This window comes from Trifolium pratense, linkage group LG4 (genome assembly GCF_020283565.1).
Source record: "Trifolium pratense cultivar HEN17-A07 linkage group LG4, ARS_RC_1.1, whole genome shotgun sequence".
Taxonomy (NCBI): domain Eukaryota; kingdom Viridiplantae; phylum Streptophyta; class Magnoliopsida; order Fabales; family Fabaceae; genus Trifolium; species Trifolium pratense.
This window is the reverse complement of record NC_060062.1, coordinates 13,934,592-13,951,831: the sequence shown is the minus strand read 5'-3', so window position 1 is coordinate 13,951,831 and position 17,240 is coordinate 13,934,592. Positions and strand designations below refer to the sequence as shown.

At 29.5% G+C, this 17,240-nt stretch overlaps 2 protein-coding genes and 1 long non-coding RNA gene across 3 annotated transcripts; all 3 read right to left on the bottom strand.

Annotated features, from left to right (window-relative positions):
- Window positions 1-339: 339 nt before the first annotated feature.
- Window positions 340-979, bottom strand: LOC123920323. The gene is made up of 2 exons (XR_006813601.1): window positions 699-979; window positions 340-603 (listed from the first exon to the last, which is right to left on the bottom strand). It is a non-coding gene; the product is annotated as an uncharacterized LOC123920323 (long non-coding RNA).
- Window positions 980-7,241: 6,262 nt separating this feature from the next.
- LOC123920322 (S-type anion channel SLAH4-like) lies at window positions 7,242-10,121 on the bottom strand. The gene is made up of 2 exons (XM_045972591.1): window positions 9,096-10,121; window positions 7,242-7,758 (listed from the first exon to the last, which is right to left on the bottom strand). The coding sequence occupies exons 1-2, from the start codon at window positions 9,972-9,974 to the stop codon at window positions 7,477-7,479; spliced, it is 1,161 nt and encodes a 386-aa protein (XP_045828547.1). The 5' UTR covers window positions 9,975-10,121; the 3' UTR covers window positions 7,242-7,476.
- A 4,883-nt stretch (window positions 10,122-15,004) lies between these two features.
- On the bottom strand, window positions 15,005-15,639 carry LOC123922146 (pterocarpan synthase 1-like). The gene has a single exon (XM_045974891.1). The coding sequence runs from the start codon at window positions 15,530-15,532 to the stop codon at window positions 15,005-15,007; it is 528 nt and encodes a 175-aa protein (XP_045830847.1). The 5' UTR covers window positions 15,533-15,639.
- Between the last annotated feature and the right edge of the window lie 1,601 nt (window positions 15,640-17,240).

Here is a 17,240-nt window from a genome sequence, read left to right as displayed (position 1 = left end):
GAGTATTGGGTCTAACTCATCCTTACAAAACCGACTTGTAAGGTAAGGATTGAGACTTCTTAACAATAACCATAACTCGTCAATATGATAATTCTTGAAGGATTGCAGAAGTCCTACTAAATTCATTGAAAAATGTTGTTTGTGATATCTTCCAAGAGCAAACAAAGTTAAGAATATTGCAAACAAAGTTAAGAATATTTTCAATCCCAAAAAACAAAAAAGTTAAGAATATTTTCATGATATAATAACATGCTTTTGAGAATGTCATAAACATTGAAATGTCGGCATATACATAAATCAATTTTTGAAGTTAATTATGAAAGTACAAACATTATACGCTTAGAGAGGTAACATAATTATTTTTAATTTTAATTGTTACAACATCACAACACAAACATACACTTATTTTGGATATAAATAAAATTACACGCTTAAAAGTAACATAATTATTTTTAAACTTTTTTTTTTGAAGGATAATTATTTTTAAACTTAATTGTTACTGAAAAATGAAAATACATTTATTTTGGACGCACTTCATAATCATGGAAGTCTTTTTTGGACAATCTTCATCTGAAACGCAGGGCATGTCAACTATTGAATTGTCTAAAAAAAAAAAAGGAAGGTTAGTAAAATTTGATGTTATATTATGTAAGATTAAATAATTAGAAAATATGAAATTTGTGTGAAAAATGACATACCACCACTGATTACAACAAGAAATAGAGAAAGAAAAATTATCAAAGCATAAACAATCATAAGAATTTGAGCCATATTTATCCTTATATGCATGTGATAAATAAAATTTGGCTTACTGCTTTATAAATAGAAATTCCGTGCTTTGCAAACTTCAGAAAATAGTTTTTAGCGATTATCAATTGCCAAAAGACATTTATAAAATTGTAATTAATGTTAAATGTCTATTTGTTTATGCTTTTGGCTCAAACAATTCACCATTTAACCTTAATAAATATCTCACACATTACAATCTTCATTATTCTTTTTTTATTAATCTTCGTTATATATTTTTTGAGTCGGGTTAACTTGTGTCATAAGGGCACATGTTAAGTCATCTAAAAGTAGAAATATAGCATTTAATAATACAAAGAATTTAATGTTTAAATAATTTGAATATACACCACAAGTTCAATAAATTTTTTTCACATTTATCTTGTTAACATGTGCCATATTCTCCATTTTTTTTATGGGTCATGCTGATGCAACAAAAACACTAGTTAAGGAAATTAAAAAGGTAATTTTTGTATTGATTTTTATTTTTTATATTTTGAAATAAACTACACAAGCTTCCAGATTATTTTATTGTAGCAAAATTAATGCTAACTAGTGCCTGAGGCACTAGTTAAGAAAACTAAAAATAAAAAAATTATTTAGCATATTTTTATTGCAAATTATGTATTTTTTGTTACATTAACTAGTGTCTCAGGAGAGGACATGACTACGGCCTGACAAGTGGATCAGTCTGTCATCTAGTAATAAATTCTCAATTGAATGAGTTCGTCTCCATAAGGGTCGTGCCAAAACGATTAGTTTTGTTTATGAATTTAGATAGTTTTGATTCACTTTTTTAGTTTGAAAAACGTTTTGATTCAGAACAGGAAATAAAATATTAAAAGAGATTATAAGAGAAAACTAGGTTAAGTATTTGAAATCCCTCTCCCATACTATTGCTTGGTAATTTGGCATTATATTACTTACTATTCTTTTTATTATCTGGCGGGTTAACACTTAGATAGTGAAATATGGTTTCGCATACTAAAATCACCTTATTACAATTGAAGATGCTAATACTAAATCAAAATAGGATAACTCATGTTGGCACGTTGTTTCACCTATACATGTTCTCAGGTTAATACCACTTTGGTTGAACAACCGTAAACATGCAGAATGTGACTATTTTTTTTTTTGTTAGTGACGACAATGAGAATATGGTTTCAAGTCTCCCGTAAAGAAGATATCAGAAATATGCATTTATGAACATATATCAAATACCTGGCTTTGTCAAATAAAAGAAAGTTGGCCAATGTTTGAGATTATATAAAAAGATGAGAGTGGTGCACTTGCCTGCCTAGACAATATTGTATGCCAAAAACCCCTCCTCCGGAAAGCTATACTGAGCAAAATATGGTGTTCTCCATATGTCTTCTCATATCCTAAAAATAACACCATTGTTTTCATAAGACATTCATAAATACTTCTATTTGTATAAATTGTATCCCCTTTTTAAAGGTTATCATAGATGTCCACGGAATTTATAGTATTAAAAACCTAATAAGAGAAAATGATCTCAAGAATTGAAACACTTTTTACATAAATAGAAACAAGGAATAAAATATAAAAATAAAGAATGTCATGAAATGTTTCTAAATAATTTCAGTTAATGCAGTATCGAAATTAAAGAGTCTTGAAGTTCTATTTTATGGAAAACTTATGATGATGATCAATAAATAAAAGAGAAACGGGAAAAACAGAAATTAATTAAGGCATAGAAAACAAAACACCGATGGAATTTACTAATATCAAGTTACATTATTACTGTTGGGTTTGGGCTCCCTTCCTATGTGGAGAAAAGTCCAATTTTATTGGCCCATTATGTCTCACTTATATAAGTGGAGAGTGGTCAAAAGTTATGGTGCATAAGACATTTTCTTATGCACGGTGCATAAGGCTTTCACAACCATTAGATTTGGTTTACACGTGTTATAATCCTAATGGCGGTGGTGTCATTTTATGTGTTGTCATATTCAAATTTAAAGAGATATCTTGACCTCTTTTTACGAGTGATTCGATTGCCGATTTTTGAAACTAACATAAGGTATCTCTCTAAAATCGAACAACGATCAAAACGGTATAAGGTTCGTCGACTCCCATTGAGAAACAAGAGAGAACGAACCGGGCCGGTAAACCGGGTCGCGTGACCCGCGAATGCTGAAATGGGTGAAAGTGGAGATGAACAGTGTGCGTCATCCACGCGCAGTCGCAGCTGCGGCGCATGGAAGCGCATGAGGGTCCCTATTAAATCCGTTTTTAAACAAATTGTTTATATAAAAATAATACATAATTTTCTTGAAATTTGGGTATCTCTTTGGAAATTTTTGGACACCTGTAACTATTTTTAATTATTTAAATGAGGAAAAAATTTTATTAAAAATATTAATATTTCTTGAAAAATTCACAGAATTTTATACAAAATTATTTAAATATTTTGAGACCCTTTGAGGCCAGTCACTCTCTCTGGTTGTATGTTTTCCTCGAGAATATGAATTTTTGTTACAATTTCCTAGTTAAGATGTTTTAAAATTATAAGTGTGGTGTTTTCAAGAAAATAAATTATAAGTCTGGTCTTTTCGTCTCACATAGAAGATTATCAAAACCATTAAACCACACTTATGGTTCTAGTAATAATCATTATTTAAAACTATTTAATAATAATAATTTCATTATTCTTTTATTTTATTAGAAACCATTACACAATAATTTTGGTTTCACATATAAGACTATCAAAACAATTAAACCATACTTATGGTTTCAGTAATAATCATTATTTAAAACCATTTAACAATAATAATTTCATTGTTATTTTATTTTATTAGAAACCATTACACAATTATTTTGGTTTCACATACAATTCTATCAAAACCATCAAACTACAATTATTTTGGTTTCAAAGTGATTTTGAAAAAGCTAGACAAATACAATTATTCTGGAAACCATTGTGCTGGTTAAATGGTTTCAGAGAGTTAAACAGTGAAACCATTTGTATTGTAAAATGGTTTTATGTGTTTACTGAAACCAATATTGTGCTTTTATGGTTTTAAAAATTCTGGAAACTATTATGCTGGTTAAATTGTTTCAGGTAGTTATACACTGAAACCATTTGTATTGTAAAATGGTTTTACACTAAATGGTTTAATGATTTTAAATATTGATTATTACTGAAACCATAAGTTTGGTTTAATGGTTTTGATAGTCTTCTATGTGAAACCAAAATAATTGTCTAATGGTTTTGTAATAAAACAAAAAACCAATGGTTTCGTCTAATGATTTATGTTAATTTTAATAAATTAAACCATAATTACAGTACATGTTTTAATATGTAATTTTAAATTAAAATATGACTATGTAATCATCCAACACAATTAATTGAAAATAGATTCTTATAATATGTACTTCAAAGGAACAAAAGTTATTATTTAATTGGAAATGGGGGGCGCGTTAGAAATTTGGGGGATGCGCTAGAAATCTGGAGGAAAAAAACTGGGGGGGCGCGCTAGAAATCTGGGGGAGGAAAAAAACTGCGGGGCTCGTGAGAAATCTAAGGGAGAAAAAGAAAAAAAATTGGGGGGTGCACTAAGCAAATGGGGGGAACGCAAGTAAATGGGGGGCGCACAAGTAATGAGGTAGTATATGGGGAGCGCGCAGAATAAATGGGGGCGCATGAGTAATGGGGTAGCTTATGGGGGTGCGTGGAGTAAATGGAGGGTGTGTTGCGTAATTTTCATTGTTTATGCATAGTGCATAAGGAAGAAGCTTATGCACCATAACCACACCCGTTCCAATCTATAGTCTATTTTGTTTATATTTTTAAGCTTTTTTTTTTGTACTTATCTTATATTCTTTTTTTTTTTTCGTATTTATCTTAGATTCTTTTTTCTAAATGTATTTTTTTTTTATTGAAATTACAATGAAAAATATAAAACTTACTACGTTGTTAAAAGTAATAAGGATAAATTAGTAATTTTGATGGTAATCGATTTTAATATATTAGTAGTAGATTTCTCTTTCATCTCTGTGTTATTTGTTTTGGGTTAAATCTCTAACAATCTGAAGAAATGACTTCTTTATTGTTTATAGCTATGTACTGTTTTTAATTTTAACTTGATTTTATTAATTTTTTTTTTATTTTTACTTCTCGTTTCTAATTGTCTAATTTGTTTTTTTTGACATAGTATTGTGGGTTAAGTTTTGAATTTTGTGGCTTTTATTTTACTAAAAATATTTAGAATGAAAAAAAGTTTTTCCATTTCAAGATTAGCATAAGTTTCTTTTAGTAAATCATTTGTATTGATCTACAAATTGCCCTCTAGTACTAACAAGGAAGATTGCTAGCGATAGGTATTGAATTGAATCCAAGTCATTTTAAGTCAAATGTCTAATGACATGTTTTATGAATAATGACTCATCTGAATTGGTGATTTAGGAAAGCAACAAATTTATGCCTTTAAAAAAAATAGCTCAAGAATATATCTTTTAACTGTTGACAGTGATAACCATTTGTTTAAGATAAAAATTATGAGCTGATATGGTAACCATTGATTTCTGTACAACCACATCATGATGCAATTAGGCATCACAATAGGGTGGTTATAGTTTTTGCATTTTTTATTTCCGAATTTAATGAAGTTTGGGTAACCTCATACCCGTTCTAATCTCTTATGAGAGGGTCGAAAAATAAAACTCCAACCACATATCTGATAGGGTTCGAATTTCTCCATTTCACTAGAACTCTGACTGAATTTTGATAACTATTATATTTTGTATTAGAAAAAAACTCAAATTTATGTCGTTTTAATTAACAATATAATTTTTTAAACTTGAAATATAGAAGGCACAGTCCTTTTAACTTTTAAGGTTCACCCTTAAAATAAAACTAAACAAGTAAATGTATTTCAAGAGTTTGTTTAAAGGAGTATAATTTAAAAGAGAAAAAAAAAATATTAATACAAGTAAAGTGGGTTCAAAGACAAATTCATGGTGGATATTAGTGTCTCCATTATACGCTCTGTCTTTTAAAATGAAAGAAAATCTCTAATCAAGCCTAGTCAATTCATATTTTATCGGTTAAAACTATGACAAAAACAGATGGATTATATATATATAACTAAATTGAAGTGTAATTAAAATCTTCGCAAAGACCGCAACATAATAGGTACAACAGCCGCATTACTCCTCCGTCCTAAATTTTTGGTCTTTTTAGTTTTTAAATTTTGTCCCAAAATTTTGATTTTTTAAAGAAACCAATGTACAATTATTGATACTTTATCATTTGTACCCTTATAAAAGTTAAAACATTCGTTAAAATTAATTTTCTCCTTCTTACTAAAGTAAAGGTAAAAATGACTTCACTTACCAATTTTTATGATTTCTTAATTCATGTACAAAACTCTAAAAAGACCAAAGTTTTAGGACGGATAGAGTACTATGTTATAGGTACTATTATTTAGTGGTAATTAATCTCTATTGAAAAAAAAATCATTGGATATATAAAATGAATTATCCTTTGTTAATTGAATTTTTCTGATACACTTAGAGAAACTTTTGGATTTCATTTTTGGGTAATATACCAAATAAATTAAGTTGTTGTACCAATCAATATACACCACCTTGATATATAGCTTGCAATTTGTTGCTAACATGAAGAGGAAGCAGACTGGAACCTCTCCTATGTGGCCTACAACAAAATAAAGGAAGCAAAACAAAACATGACACAAGATCAAGATCAAGATCAAAATAATGTCATTCATTATCACATGACAAGTGGTAGAAGCTATATAGATTTTATCCAATAAAAGAATAATTGTTGCTAGCTACCATTTTTTTTAAACTAATTTATTTGAAGAGCTTATTGTTGCTCAAAATTAAGAGAAAACCACATAAGTTGTTTGGACACGATATAAATTTTTACTTAAAATATTAAAGCTGATTTATTCGAGAACTTAAAGAGGGAGGGGAGGTGTTAATAAAAATGAATAGAGAAAGGTAAATGGAAGGAATGATAGTCCTACAACTTGAATGGAGAAAATTATTTTTCTTTGTTATGCAAAATTTTCATATTATAGGAGCAAGAATTGAACTCAAAGACTAATTTTGAGAAATTAAATAAATTCTTCAACTTCTTTTCATATTGTCGTACTATTCTCCAAACGACTCCACAAAAATACTCTCAAAAGTTAAAAGATTTATCTCTTCTCCTCCCTCCAAAAAAATTCCAAAACATATTCAAATTAAGTCGTCGGATATATGAGTTTGTTCACTTATATGTTGTTCAATATTCATATATTTATTTAATGTGAGACTTCTGTAGATAAACTTAGCACATCAACAATCACTCCTAAAATGGGATTTCATTAATGTGAGTTGTGAGTCTAACCTTTTATTTTTTATTGACTCAGTTGTGAGTCTAAACTATTGAGATCGCCAGATTAAACTACGAGCAACTACCTAAATAATTTGAACATTATATATATTTCATCACTCAAAATCTTAAACCATTTAATATATACAGAATCCTCAATTATATGTTCTTCATAACTCATATTAACCGAATGTGAGACTCTTTTACACATTTTTACACACAAATATTCTTGGTATATATATAGTTTATATATAATAACCCAAAACCTCTTGTTAGTGATATACACATGGATATTACATGAAGTTGAAATTCCAATTAATAACTAATTATTGTTGATCAAGTTTCTCCGATGTTACTTCTTGTTTTGAAGAAAGGTTTCGAGCAGTTAATGGCATCCTAATGTTGAGAGCAGAGACAATCATTAACATGATACAAACCAAAACTGAGATTAATGATAAGATAAACATAATAACATGAGCCATGATTCCCTTAACTTCATGTGCATATTGTGCTGAAGCTATTGCCAAAGCAGTCAAAGGAAAAGAATAAGCCCACCATGCCACACTGAATTTCTTCATAGACTTCTTGAATAGCAAAGGCCTTGAAACCTAATTGTTGTTCATAAAAATATTTTTTAATTATTACCTGATACTAATACATAGACACTGCTAATAATTTTTTAAGAAATAAACGTGATTGAATAGTGTATGTTAACATGTGTTAGATAATGAACACACTTTCAAACTAAAATACTGTCAGTGTTACATATTAAATATTTGGTTAAATTGTACTTTTGATCCCGTAACTTTCACAAACTTATATTTTTGCCCTTAATTTTTTACCTCCTAACTTTAACCTCTTTTGTAAAAGGTTGTCCATCTTTCACTGATGTTGATCAAATCGACGCACACGTGAACAATGACTTACATGACATGCTGTCATGACATGTGAATCATTGTTTGCTCACATGATAAAGTTAGAGTGCCAAAAAAGGTATTATGAAAATTAAGGTGTCAAAATTAAAAATTTATAAAAGTTAGAACGTTAAAAATATAATTTAGCTGATATTTATTTATATCCTATTTTCCTAGTTACTTCTCGTGAACTACGAATTGCCAACCATACAAAAACTGGAAATATTGGGTTGGCATTAGTACAAGTAGGGGACCACAAAATAAAATTAAAATTCTTGCATATCATTTTCAAAGAAACAAAGTCACATGAAAATGTCCAAGTTAAGTACCACTTATATTGCAACAAAGGTCATAGTCATTCTATAACTAAGGGACCAGCTTTCTAATGGATTTCAACTTAGATACTTCCAAATGATGAACAAAACAAATCAATTAAGCTTTTTGTCAAAAGAATGGAACGTAATTTGACATCAGTTTTCCTTAATAAACTTAGATCCACTAACTACTACGAATTAACATTAGGTAGCTTTCCTTAGCAATTGTAAGGCAAATCTGATACACAAGTTATTGTTTTTACAATAAAAAGTTCATTGATTAATTAGTTAATGATTTAGATCACATTTGAATCGATTTATTTAAATTTATTGACACAAGAATTTTGTGAAATTATTTGATAGAACTTATAAAAATAATTTATATCATGTTCATTATAAGTTATTTTTATCTCATTATTATAAGCTCTCCAATGTAATTTATGAAAACAATTTTTAGAGAATCCCTGGTGAAAATAATTATTGGTCAAACTTTTCTAATTTCACGGCCGAACTCTGGATTACTAGGGTCCCCTTTTCCTGAGAACCAGAGAGCAAATGCAAAAACTTGACAATATTTTTTTCTTTTGTTATAAAAAAAGTTTATATACTAACACTTATATGTTAAGTGTTTAATTAAAATGTTTATTCAAATAGGGTCTTAGAGACCAATAATCTTAATTCCTAATTTAGTTGAAAACAAGTTAGTAAGAAACTTACCAAGGATAAGAAAAGGAAGAGGGAAAGAAAGAACAACATCTTTGAAGCAGTATCATAGTAACCACAAATAGAGTGCCAAGCCAAACTAGCCATACTAGGAGCAGCAAAGAACAAGAAAAACACCGGTCGCAACATCGCCGGAATCTTATTATTCCCCGGAAACCTCTGATAAAGTGTAACAAAAAGCACCAAATAATGTGCAATACCAAGAGAAAACAAACAAATTGCACTCTCTTTCCATCCCATTACTGAAGCAACTTGTGCAGCAACCAAGTTACCAATAACCGACATTTGACTCGTCGGATTCGCAACCATCGACAAAAACATCTTCCCTTTAGTAAACCATTGACCATAAATCTTAACATCAAGAATAACCACAGGAATCACAAAAACTAACCATAGGATCTTGTAATGAAGTGCTGCTGGTGGAACAATTGGTGATGATTCTAACAAAAGTAGCCAAGAAATCCATGGGGCAAACATGTAATTTACACCAATTTGGTTAAAGAATTCTTCTTTAACTTTATCAAAGTGAAGTAAACATTTTAGAAGATAGAGAAAAGAGAGTGTTAGGAGTGTTAATAAGGATATTGTCCATAATAGAATTAAAGCTGTTGAGGGTATCATTGTAAATATATGTCTAAGAACATGTGCATCTTTGATTGGTTCAATTAGGATTTTCCATAATAATGCTTGGATTGAGAGAGATAAACTTATTCTAAAATATCCTGCATGAATTTTTGTTAGGATGGTAGATAATGAAGATTGGTTTTTTATTTTTGAGTTGAAATTTGATTGATTTTTTGTGATTGGAAGATTATGATGATCTTTTGGGAGTGCTATATTGTGTTGTTGAGGTTGTTTTTCATTGTCACTCATTTTGTGGATGGTACAATATGTGCAATGAAAGTAGATTTCTTGAGAGGTTTGTGAGAATATATATGGTGATGTATTTATAGGATGGCTTATTTAGAATCTAAGAAACACTAAATCCAACACAGACACTTCACATTAAAGGAGGAGATAATATTGAGAGGAAGGAATATAATAATTATAATAATAATGAAGTGAATATGATTTTTGTTGTTTTTGTCTCTCAAGAGTACATGTATATATATACAATAGTAATAGGTTAATCAAACCTATAAATAATACATAAATATAAATAATTACAAATTATTATAAATATAATTATTCTTAGTGACAAAATATTATATTCTATCACACACAATAAAAAAAATATATAAACGGGGTCTAGACCTTACCTCATAGAAATAAAGGAACGAAACACTAATAATATCTATAACTAGAGAGGGTTAATCTGTCCCTTAAAAATTAATCCTTAATGAAAGAAGGATTGTCATCTGCGACCACCTGAATTCTAACAGTGAATATCTGAAATTGGCCAGTTTGTCGGTGCAAGTGTTACCTTTTCTATAAATATGGGTGGAATGCAACAAACGTTAACACTTAATAAGAAGCAATTACTCCAGTGGTTTCGTAAGTCCCAAGCGTTTATCGAATCATCTTTAAAAGTGCTAACGTCCACCTATGAATCACTCTCGGTCCAAAGGTTATTCTATCCATTGGCATTAGCAAGTTTCTTAATGCAATCGTTAATCATAAGCATCAATAGAAGAATCAAAGGTCATCTCAAACATCGTGCGTCTAAGAAATATGATACTATTTCACGTATTTGTGTCTTTTTACAATAAAAAGTTAAAAATGATGTAATCAAATTTAATATCTATAAATGTGTCATTGATCGTTATTATCTTGCCACATCATTATCTCCTAGATATCTAGAATGTGTCCAACTTCAAAGAGTGTGTGGAAGCAAAGGAAAAAAATAAAGACACTTGTCTAAGTTATCCAACATGCATCGTACGTTCTATGTTGGACATGTCTAACTCCATTCGAGAGGTGTCCTTTAGAATGAAATTATTAACTAATTAATATTATATAACTATTTTCATATACTTTATAAATATTATTGATTAGAATTTTAGCACTGAAAATCCAAATCCTTAAAAAGATAAAATACTATACAACCTACCACTTATAATAATTGTTTGAAAAGCTGCTTGGCAAATACTCGGCTGCTTCATTTGTCGTTTTATGGGTTACAGATTGTCCAAACTCAAAGGATTATTGAAGTATTATTACATATGTTAAAATATCAATATTATGATTTATCAAAATCCAAATTTGAAACATGTTACCTATAATATTGCTTCTATGTTTCTCCTTTGAAAACCCTGAATATGAATTAAACTACTAATTCAATGTTTGTCTTGTAGTCGTGACCTACCACCAGATCAGCGAACAAAAGAAATATGCAACCAAATAATGTTTAAATAATTGAATTGTCAAAAAAAAAATAATAATTGAAGACGCACGAGAGATTTACGACGTTTAAAATTAAAATGCAAACCAATAATGCTTAAATTTCCTCCAATAATAAAGTTTAGATGTATGGTTTAGAATTGCGGTTGCAATATGGTTGATGTGGTAGGCTCACCAACTGCATTGCACCTTAGTTTTTTTTTTTTTTTGACGCGGCATTGCACCTTAGTTACGGTGTGATATTTAATCACATGGCCCCAATATAACTGCATCATGAATTGCAGCAGACGATTTCAGATGTGTTCAATTACTTTTAACAGAATATTTTTAACTGTGGTGTGGTCAGATATGATACTCTCTGATTTATTAGATTAATCTTGGCTTAATTAGTAAGATGGTCCCTTAAAGACATTTTAGGTTTGATAATGGTCCCTTAAAGAAAAAAAGGTTCAGATTGGTCCCTTAAAGACATCTCTGTTTGCTACATTAGTCCTTTCCGTTAACTTTTAACACCAAAAGTTATTTTTGACTTAATGAGAACCATTGTATATTTTTGACTAAATGAGAACCATTGGATTTTGTAGATCTATGTATCTAATGATAAATCATCAACACCTAATTTATCCCCTTTTCTTCATCATCTTCACTCATTTGTTCTTCAACACCTATCTAATGAAACCCAGAACAAGAACAAGAACAACGCAACCCAGAACAACAAATTCATTCAGAAATCGTTCTCAATCACCATGTTGCAGAGACTCTAATCTTCCACCTCCCTCCACCATATTGCAGAGATCGTTCTCATTTCTCAATCACCAACAAGTTCAACCCAGAACATCGTAACACACAAAAACGCAAAGCTTCGTGAATAAACGCAATCCATCAATTCTTAAACTCATGAATAAGTTCATTGTGGGAAAAGGAAGAAAGACTGAAGCTTTGATTTATGGAGAAAATGAGGAAGAAATCTGGAAAACTTTGATTGATGAAGAAATGATGGTAAAAATTGATAGTGTTCTGGATTTGGGTTTTGAAACAACAGAGATTATTGTTCTGGAATAGTGTTCTAGATTGGTAAAAAAAATGATGAAATTGAAAAACTCATGAATAGTGTTCTGGATTTAGCTTTGATTATAGTTCTGGTTTTTTGTTTGGATTTGTATTATGAAGATGATGAAGAACATCAAGAACAAATGAATGAAGAAGATGAAGGAAAGGAAAACAAAATTAGGTATTGATGGTTCATCATTGAATACAATAGACCTATAAGATTTAATGGTGTTTATTTAGACAAAAGTATATCAAACGGTTAAAATTAAAAAATCAAAGAGGTTTATGGTGGACCACTATAATGTTGATCCACCTTATAATTTTGGGGTTAAAAATTAACGGAAGAGACCAATGTGGTTAACGGAGATGTCTTTAAGGGACCATTATAAAACCTAAAATGTCTTTATGGGACCATTTAACTAATTAAGCCATTAATCTTTTAGGTTAGATTCTCCTCATATATTTTAGGTTAGATTCTCGACATTTATAAGTAATTTAAAAAATATACAAAGAAAATGGTTGTGACCTGTAAAAGTAAAAAAAAATAATAATGTGTATTTTTTGAATAATTAATTTATGTTTTTTGGTGTGTGTTTCGAAAATTATGCCAAATAATTGTGACCTGGAAGCAATTTTCTATAATTTGGGACTAAAACTTCGAAAGCTCTCATAGTCGAGACCCAAATCTTGATCACTAAACTTTTTTTTTGTCAAGTATAGCCTAATAGCTAGAAAATTCACCTTAAAATGAATAAATGAAGTGTCTCAGGTTCGAACCCGGACTCCTGCACATATAGTGTGATACACATATTGTGTGATGTCCCTACCAACTGAGCTAGGCTCACAGGGACTACTACAAACTTCTTTTAATGCATGTGAAAAGTGAAAGAAAATAAAAATTTCATGCTCCCATGATACCAGATTAATAATGTGCAAAAATATAGTTAATTCAATTGATTTGATGGTCAATTAAATTTACGTTAAAAGTTGTAGTTAATTTACGTAGTTAAATTTTGTTTTACTAATTTACGTAGTTAAATTAATCACAATTTTAATTGTAAATTAAATTAACCATGCATCTACTAAACTCAATTATTGATAATTTTTTAACATTAATTATTAACAAGATGTCCCACATATGTACAATAGTTGGATCGTATATGGATCATGAAACCTAATATAGGCAATTAATGAAGTTCCCTATTCTATACCAACTTTTGCCCCCACACACAAATGTAACATCAACTTCCATCATGCACACATCTTGCAGATGCATGTACAACCATGAGCTATAATTTTCTCAAATAAGTGAATTATGTACAATCATGTCCATAGCCATAGGGCCAACTAGAGTTCATTAATTTCCATTTACAGTAATTGTGTGGAGTGTTGTTGGATATGACCACATTTCATTGCATTGTTTGTTAGATTCCATATATAGTGTAAAAAGATGAATGCCACGACTAAAAGGTAAAACAAGCAAGCTGTAATTTATCAACTCACTACAATGGAATCTACTTTGTGCATGTTGTTTGGATACACAGTCAGAAATCCAAATTTGCGTACGAGATTCCTTAAAAAAACTAAAAAAATATAAAAGAACTTTTATTTTTATTTTGTCTATTGGTCTGGATTTGCATATCTATGAGTTTATCTCAATCTTATAAAACTGATTAGTAAAGTGAGAATTGCCTCTCACTTATTAATATATCTTCAGTCAATCAATGTGATACATACAACATCACGTCCAGTATTATTAAGTTTGATGTGTTAATGGTCGGTGGTTAATCTGATAGCAGGTGTTCCAAAAGATTTTGAATAGCCTATAATACAATCTAAAAAGTTTGAGTTGAGTCTAACTCAATCTTTCAAAATTGACATATCAAATGTCAAATTCTTATAAGAAAATTTGTTTGTGTGTGTAGTTGAGATAAAAAAATTATCTTTTGCTCTTAAGGTGCCAACTACAGCTACGGTTTTCAAATATGTCCTAAGGTGCTAATTTTTTTTTACAAATGGAGTAGATGATCGAACCTAAACCTTATATATGCATACTACTTAAATTTCTCACCGTTAAACCAAATATAATGGTTTCCTTTTCTTCTTTTTTTGACTAAGCCTAATGGCTTCCTTAAGGTGCTAATATTTGTCCTATGGTAATCAACTCATAAAAATAAAATAAAAACTCCCGAAAATAAAATCTAGTTTTCTAAACTATTTTTATAATTTTTCTAAGAGTTTTTCGATATTTTTCCTTAAAAAATAAACAATGACGACCATTCTTATTTTTGGAATCATATTAAACATATTTCATCTACTCTCCTCCCATCACAATCCCATGAAGAAGAAAAAAAATCTAAAAAGAAGATAAAAAGTGAAATGTGACACTAACATAAAAGGTTCAAATTATGCCCTTTATTTATAACTTTAATCAATTGGTACATAAATATAGCTTGTATGACATCATACATCCATATGATTATATATCAACAAGCATTAAACATATGATTTTCTCAAGGTATTGCCAAAGTTATTGTCAACCTAATAATAGAGTGACTGGTTGGAGCATCATAAGATACAGTTTCAAACACAGCATAACCTCTTGCAAATCGAAACCTTCCTGTTCCACCAATAACAGAGAGTTCCCTTAAATTATCACGTTGATGACTAGAACCTTGTATCTGCAAAGTGCTACCACTATATTGCACATTGTTGAACACAATTGACAAAACTATGTTCACATTTGTACCATCTATAGATGTTACGGTAATTACACCTTGTGCCTTTCCAACTTGAGTTGAAAGTGAACTAGGATCTAACATAACAGGGTCATCAACTACAAATATTGTTCCAAATGTGTTGTAGGACCAAACCCTACCGTTGATGCCAATAACTGGCACAACGGTTTGGTTATATCCTCTTCCGATATCTTGTAGGTAGTACACCAAGGTTGATTGTTGAGCATTCACAATGTTGATGATTAAGAAAAGTAATATTGAGAAGGACATGAGTTTGATTGGGGTTGAAAATGTTGGTGCCATTTTTTTATTTCTATTGCAAAATGCTATTAATGAGAAATATTGATGAATTTAGTTTTACAAAATGAATGAAATTTATAGAAGTGGTTAGAGGCAGAAATTAAGTTTAAAGGAAGACTCAATGATTTCATGAATGTGTAAAAGGAATATTTTTTTTGGGTAGAACGTTAAAGATTTCTTATTATCAAGTTTGTGTATCATTTATCATGTGAGTATATCAATGTATCACCGTAAATAAATTAGTTATATGAAACGGTAATTCATATTTTCTCATTAGCTGGTATAATAATTTGGGAGTCGTTAGCATATATACTACTACAATTTAGAAAGTAGAAACTCACCATATATTGCAAAATTTGATTTTTAGGTTTTAATTTTCATTACTTTTATGTTGAGCATTTGTTGTTCAAAATATTCATATTTAATAATACAGTATATGTTATTTTTTTGTGGAAGAATTATAATCTTTTAATTATGTCTGCAAAAAAGTTAATAATATATGTTATTTTTTTAATGTTCTTTTAATTATGTCTAACAAATATCATATTTTTGTACGGACGAAAATCTAAATTTGGTCATTTTATAAGAATTAAAATCTTATTTAACATAATACTGTATAGTTAATATACTTTTTTTTTATACAGTTAATACTATTTAAATAAAATGACACTCATTATGTTAACACATACTAGCCTAAATGGCTGGTCATTAGTCTAACGTAATAGATTAAACTCTTACAACATGATAAATCAATGTTGATCAGAAGAAATATCCACATTATACGCCTCGAATAGGAGTATATTATTAAGTGGAAGAAACCTAAAAAAGAAAAGGCAAAGAGAGTATAAAAGTTGGCATTTATATCATGCTTACCATCATACCATTCCTAATAACCCTCATTACTCGTAAGAGGGAGGGAACACGTTATTACTTTATACACCGACCTGGGACAAATCATGTTGGATTAATTAATTAATCAAGGTTTGAAGAACAAACTAAGGGCGTTTCATTCATATAGCTTCAACACATTATTCTTGTTATATGTATGCAAATGCATGCATGATGCATGTATGCACAATACTTGATTATGAGATCCGGAAGGAAATAACTTTACAGGTTAAAATGACTAATGAGTATATCATTTACGTAACGGGTGTTCAAATCTAAGCCGAACTAAATTAATATGTTTGCATTACTTTTTGTAAAAAGTCAAAATTAAACCGCATACATATATTTTAATACTTATTTATCTTGTTATAAAGTTCAAATTAATTAAACCACAAACAACCTTTAGTACCACTGAATTCAAAGTTGAAATTGCAAATATAGCGATCATAAAATATAATTAGTTTTTTATATGATAATTTACATTTTCATTTTATACTTTACCCACTTCTTTAGTCTTAGATAAAGAGGTAAACACCGCTAAAACACACACAACTACAAAGATCTAGATTCAAACTAGAATGAAGCCGTTCGTTTGGATTATCTTTATTTGTTTGCCTATGAAAAATATCTTATATAAACATATATGTGTCTTTATGTTAATTCATAAGTTCTCACTAACGAAAATTGTATCTCTATAAGATATTTTCATAAATTACCTTGACAAGCTTATAATAATACATAAAAGTTTATTTATTTGCATAAACTATTTTTAATGAGCTCAAAAATAAGTCAATTCAAAAAGACCCTTAGTCTTGAAAAAAAA